The sequence below is a fragment of the Nicotiana tomentosiformis genome, chromosome 2 (genome assembly GCF_000390325.3).
Source record: "Nicotiana tomentosiformis chromosome 2, ASM39032v3, whole genome shotgun sequence".
Lineage (NCBI taxonomy): Eukaryota > Viridiplantae > Streptophyta > Magnoliopsida > Solanales > Solanaceae > Nicotiana > Nicotiana tomentosiformis.
In genome coordinates, this window is record NC_090813.1 from 31,100,295 (window position 1) to 31,107,161 (window position 6,867).

General features: G+C 42.8%; 1 protein-coding gene across 1 annotated transcript; it reads right to left on the reverse strand.

Annotated features, from left to right (window-relative positions):
* Nucleotides 1–1,100: 1,100 nt before the first annotated feature.
* On the reverse strand, nt 1,101–1,577 carry LOC138904558 (uncharacterized). Its single transcript, XM_070193063.1, has one exon. The coding sequence runs from the start codon at nt 1,575–1,577 to the stop codon at nt 1,101–1,103; it is 477 nt and encodes a 158-aa protein (XP_070049164.1).
* Nucleotides 1,578–6,867: the final 5,290 nt, after the last annotated feature.

A 6,867-nucleotide genomic window follows, 5' to 3' on the forward strand; every position in this document is an offset into this window, starting at 1 on the left:
ACCGCCCGAAGGGGTCTTCCGGTACAACCTGATGCTACCGACTCTTCTGGTTTTGATTCCGAGTTCTCGAGAACTGAAGAAGAACCAGATGGGGATGATGTTGAAGGCCAAGCTAGTAAAGTCCAAGACTTTGAGCCAATGGCAGATCCGCCTACTTCTCATGGGGTGCAAATGCTTCTCTTCCTCTGGATTCCGGGGGTGCAGTAGCTTAGATTTGATTTCCTTTCACTTTGATTTTCGTTTCCATATTTTTGTACTTGTTTTGCTTGGCACATTTGTTGTATATAAAAGTATTTTTTCGTTTAAGTATTGCGCAAGTTTTCTTTTTGCGTCGAATTATGCAAGGCATCGGGTGTATTTTTTCCTGATAGCATTTGGATTCCGGGCGTAAGTTCTTCCGGAATCAACCCTTAATCGTAAGAGTTTCTTAAGAGAGGAACCTCTTATGTTTACATTGAATAACACTAGCATTTGAAGTACTTGTTTAACTTTTAAATGATAAAATTAATTCATAGATAAGACAAGAAACAAGAAACAAGATAAAAATAAAAGGACTTTACTTTATTCCTTCCATTTTCAAAAGTCCATAAGCATTCTTTGTGCTAAAAAGAAATTTACATTACTTGTGGCTAACTTGTATAACTTGTTTCTACGGTGCTGGCCGTGCAGTCCCCGATCCAGATAATACAACTTTGTATCTGGATTTTATAGTCCCAGTTGATGTGGCATTCATTGTTGCTGTATTCTCATATTATTCCCCCCCTCCCCCCCAGTGTTCGAATGCGAAGAATGCGAATTTGAACAATGGAAGTCCTGCTCCTTTGTAGGTTCCACTAGTGAATTGTTAGATAATCTTTAGTTCGATAGCAAGCTTCACTTCCCTTTAGGAACTTTTTCTATCGAGCCAAATATTATCTAACAATCAACAGTGGCTTGCACTCGTGAACGGTCAGGTAACCTTTGGCCCGATAGCAAACTTCACTTTCCGGTAGGAACTTTGCTACCGAGCAAAAGACTATCTAACCGCTCTGTAGTGGCTCGTTGCTTGCATGCCTTGTCATTTAAAGTACAGCACACACTTTCAGTATAGGTGACGCTCGTCAACAATAGTACCTTTTGAGATGTGCCACATTCCAGTTACTCGGCAACTTAACTCCATCTTGATCTTCCAATTCGTATGACCCTTTCCCTGTTACAGCTGAAACCTGGTAGGGGCCTTTCCACGTCAAACCCCGCTTCCCTACGTTGAGCTCCCGGGTTACCTTCCTTAAAACCAAGTCTCCTACTTTGAAATAACGGAGGTTGGCTCTTCGATTGTAATACCTTTCCATTCTCCGCTTCTGGGCTGCCATCCTTATTCGCGCCAAGTCCCTGCATTCGTCGAGCAGCTCCAATTTGACCAACATTGCCTCATTGTTTGTTTCTTCATCGCCCGAAAATATCTCAAGGTAGGTTCTCCTACTTCCATCAGGATCAAAGCTTCTGCATCGTACATAAGAGAGAAAGGAGTCTCCCCCGTACTTTATTAGGCCTTTGTTCGATACGCCCACAATATTCCTGGTAGTTCTTCGGACCATTTGCCTTTAGTTGCCTCCAATCTCTTTTTGATATTTTAGATAATCACCTTGTTTGTCGATTCTTCTTTACCGTTCGCACTTGGGTGATAAGGTGATCCTTTTGATTTTCAGGTCTTCTAGGAATTTTGTGACCTTTGCGCCTATAAATTATGGCCGGTTGTCACAGGCTATCTCTTTTAGTGTACCTAATCTGCAAATTATATTCTCCTACAAGATATCTACACTTCGCGCTCGCCGATTTTCTGGTAAGGACCTGTTTCAACCCACTTAGAAAAATAGTCAGTTAAAATCAAAAGAAATCTTACCTTACTGAGGGATGGCGGCAGCAGACCGACTATATCCATTTCCCAGTTCATGAATGGCCAGGGTGACAAAACCGAATTCAGTAGCTCTGCTGGCTGATATACCAACAGTGCGTGGCATTTACACTTATAGCATTTATGTACATAAGCCTTGGCGTCTTGTTCCATCCGGGGCCAGTAGTATCCTATCCTAATCAATTTTAGAACTAAGGAATCCACGCCTGAATGATTTTTGCAGATCACTTCGTGGACTTCTCGCATGACATAGTTATCTTCGGAAGCTCCCAAACATCGGACCAACAGGCCTTGGAAAGATCTTTTATATAATTGACCTCCCTTGAAGCTGTATCGAGCTGCTTTAGTGTGCAGAGCCCGAGATGCCATGGGATCTTCAGGCAATTTTTCGTGCTCGAGATAGTCTATGATCTCATTTCTCCAGTCCCAGACCAAACTGGTCGCATTTACTTCGTAATAGATGTCTGCATCCAATACCGAATGCATAGGCTGCACGACTATACCAGACTCTGATCCCTTCATTTCCGTGGACGATCCCAAATTGGCTAATGCATCTGCCTCCACATTTTCTTCTCTAGGGATGTGGGTAATCAACTATTATGTGAACCGTGCGAGCAGAGCCTGGACTTTTATTACATATTGTTGCATGCATTCCTCTTTGGCTTCGAACATAGCATAGACATGATTTACTACTAATTGGAAGTCGTATTTGATTTCTATGACCTCAGAGTGCAGTCCTTGGGCCAGCTCGAGTCCTACAATTAAATTTTCGTACTCTACTTCATTATTATTTAGAGGGACGGTTCTTATGGCATGCCTTAGGGTTTCTCCCGAGGGTGTGATTAGCATTACGCCGAGCTCAAACCCTTTCACATTGGAAGATCCTTCTGTGAACAGAGTCCAAACTATAGATGTTGACTCTGACACCATTAATACTTCTTTGGTAGCCAAAGGTGACAGTCCCGGACTGAAATCGGCCACAAAGTCGGCCAAAACTTGTGACTTAATCGCAGCTCTAGGTTTATACTCTATGTCAAATTTACTCATTTCGACGATCCACTTGGCTAGCCTACCTGAAAGCTCAGGTTTGTGAAGAATATTCCGCAGGGGAAAAGTGGTCACCACGACTATCAGATTACATTGAAAATAAGGCCTAAGCTTTCGAGCAGCGACTACGAGAGTTAAGGCCAATTTTTCCAGATGTGGGTAGCGAGTTTGCTCCTGATAAAATTTTACTCACATAAAAGATAGGAGATTACGTACCTTCATCCTCATGGACTAAAACGACACTTACCGCTACCTCCGAGACTGCTGAGTAGATCAGCAGTTGCTTGCCTTCCTCCAATTTTGCCAGTTATGGAGGACTCAACAAATACCTTTTCAAAGCCTGCTGACATTTCGGAATCCATTCAAGTTGTTCTTTTTGTGGAGCAAAAAGAAATGATGGCATTTTTCTGAAAACCGGGAAATAAATCTGCTTAAAGCGGCCAGTCTTCCTGTCGACCTTTGAACCTCTTTCACGCTCGATAGTTGGCCCAGGATGTCTTCGATGGCTTCAGTTTTATTGGGGTTAACTTTGATCCCCCTTTGCGACACCAGGAACTCCATGAACTTACCAGAGCTGACTCTGAATGCACACTTCTCGGGGTTAAGCTTTATGTTGTGCTTTCTTAGGATGTCAAAGGTTTCTTGCAAGTGTTTAAGATGATCACATGCGTTCAAAGACTTAACCGGCATATCATCTATGTACACTTACATAGTTTTCCCTATTTGTTTCTCAAACATTTTGTTTACGAGTCGCTGATTAGTGGCTCCGATATTCTTTAGCCTGAAAGGCATCCCTTTATAGCAATACGTGCCAAAATTCGTTATGAATGAAGTTTTTTCCTGATCCTCCAGGTTCATATTGATTTGGTTATACCAAGAGTAAGCATAAATGAAACTCATTAACTCGTGCTCGGCCGTCGTATCAATCATTTGATCAATGTTTGGAAATGGGAACGAGTCTTTTGGGCACACCTTATTTAAATCCGTATAGTCTATGCACATACAAAATTTATTATTCTTCTTTGGAACTACTACTAAGTTAGCTACCAGTCAGGATACTATACCTCGCAGATTGAACCGATATCAAGCAAACTAGTTACCTCTTCTTTGACGAATTTGTTTCTGACCTCAGTAATAGGACATTTTTTCTGCCTTACCGGGGGGATATTAGGATCCAAGCTTAGCTTGTGCATGACCACTTATGGCGGGATATTTGTCATATGCGCATGTGACCATACAAAGTAGTCAATGTTAAATTTAATAAATTCGATGTGGATTTAGTCCTCTCCCCAAGTGGAACTTCCTCTCCAAGAACTTTTCAAACAACCCGACTTGCTCAAGTTCTTCCGATGTGGATTTTGTTGCGTCCGTTTCTTTTGGTACCTGGAAATATCTTGGTACCTGATGGGATTTCGATGACTCCTCCCCCTAGTTGACTTACCTCGGCTCGGGAGTAGGTACCGGTTCGTGTAATTGCTATGTTATATGTTCTTTCCCTTTGCTACTGGAAACTGAGATTGCATTCATCTCCCTTGCCGCCAGCTGGTCTTCTCTTATTTGTTTAATTCCTCTGGAGTTGGGAACCTCAGTAATTGATGATATACTGACGGAACATCATTTATCTCATGTAACCATGGTCTCCCCATAATAATATTGTAGCCTATATCGCCGTCTACTACCTCGAAAAGAGTTGTATTCATCAGCCCCTCGACATTCGTGGGCAGCAAGATCTCTCCTCGGGTTGTTACGCTTGCCAGATTGAACCAGGTGAGGAGTTTTGTGACCGGAATGATACTTCTGGACAGCTTGGTTTACTCCAACACTCCCCACTGGATAATATTGGCCAAACTTCCTAGGTCCGCCAAAACACATTTAATTTTAAAATCTAAGACATTTAACAAAATTACAAAGGCATCATTGTACGGCAGCAAAAGTCCATATGCCTCTTCCTCCATGAAAGTAATGTCATCCTCAACCTTCATCTTCTTTGCCGCAGTAAAAGTCACATCATTAATCTCGTTTCCCCCGAAAATCATGTTGATCGTCAAACGTGAAGGATCTTCTCCTACTTTTGAAAGTTTCGCGTTATCACGATTGCTGTCGTAATTATTTTTAGACCGATCACTCAAGAATTCTCTAAGATAGCCGTATTTCAGCAATGTTTCCACCTCCTCCCGCAAATATCGATAGTCCCTAGTCCGGTGACCATTAGTCCCATGGTATTCACACCACAAATTAGAATCTCTCTAACTGGGAAATCTTATTGATTTTGGAAATCATGTTTCCTTATTGTTCCTTATAGCCGACACCAGATCCACTATGCTGACGTTGAAGTTGTATTCGGAAAGCCTGGAGTAGGAGGAATCTCGGGAACCCGATATCTCCTTGCCCTACGATGACATGTTATTCCGGCAGCGATCAGCTCTCCTATCGGTACTCAATCTATCCACTGACCTGAAACCTCTGTCGAGTCCTTCGGCCCATTCATAGGGCAAAAACTAACCCCTTGAGGACCGTCGATCTGTGTCGAAATCTTCCTTTGATTTCTCCTTATTTCTCCCGGTCCTGACCGTTGGTTGATGCCAAAAATCGAGCTGATCATCCTCAATTCTTATCTTTGATTCGTACCGGTTGTGAACATCCGCCCATGTTGTTGCCTAGAACTCGAGCAGACTTTCTTTCAATTCAGGGAAGCATCAGAAATTCTCGGATTCAGCCCTTTAGTAAATGCTTCAGATGCCCATTCGTCTGGTATAGCCAGGAGAAACATTCTTTCTTTCTAGAATCTGGTCACGAGCTTCTATAACAATTCGGACTCTCCTTGTGCAATCCTGAATATGTCGGCTTTTCGGGCATGTACCTTACTGGCTCCGGTATGGGCCTTGATAAAAGAATCCGCGAGCATCTCGAAGGAATCTATTGAGTGCTCGAGCAAGAGTGAATACTATGTCAGGGCCCCCTTCGTGAGGGTCTCCCTAAATTTCTTCAGTAAGATTGAATAAATCTCACGCGGAGCTAAATTGTATCCCCTCACCACTGTTGTATAGGTGGTGATGTGTTCCTAATGATCCAAAGTCCCATCATACTTCGACACGTCTGACATTTTGAACCGCTTCAAGATTAACTCTGGTGCAGCCTTGGTTTGAACGATAATTGAGTGTCTTATTTAAGTCTGGTCCTTTTAACACTGGTTGTGCACCCAGAATTTGATCCATTCGGGCGTTTATTTCCCTCATAAACCGCCTGAGTTCGGTTTTAAAGGGATCATTCTCATTGTTGTTATCGGATCCTGCTATCGTTCCCCCGACCCTATCAAAGCCGACTTCGCCCCTCGGAGTGTTATTGTCGATCCTCCACGTTATTAAATTTACGGGAGTACCGGGAGGAACTGGACCTCGTCCAATCGCGTTGTTGGAAGCACCCGACAACGGCTTCCTCAACTCCGTCATGACCTGATCCTGTCGTGAGAGATGACCCATAATAGCTTTTTGTTGCTCCCTCAGGATCATCACTGTTTTAGCGACATGCTCTTCTTCAACATCATCAGGAGTTGCCTCTCGAACGTGACGTGGATATTGCCCGCCATGGCCCGGCGTAGCCTCATCCCCCTCGTTGCGGGTATCACTGATCGAATCTTCGTGTTGAGGCTGATTTCCTTGGGCCTAAATGTTGTGTGTGAAATTGACATCGTTATCTACTGTTTTCTATTATTTTTGCTAAAAATAAAGAATCAAACAAGTTAGTAACAGATGCAAGGATCAACTCAATTATAAAACTGTCTAAGCCCTACGGTGGGCGCCAAACTATTTACCCGTAAAACGGTACAGTTAAATTTATACGTGATTTATAGACAAGTGACATGATTTGATCCTAAAATGATAAATGAAATAAACAAGGATGCGAGACTTAGCGCTGAAGTCAAAATA

Excerpts from the sequence above, each read along its gene's own strand:
- LOC138904558 (XM_070193063.1), bottom strand. The coding sequence starts at position 1,577 with ATGGTCCGAAGAACTACCAGGAATATTGTGGGCGTATCGAACAAAGGC.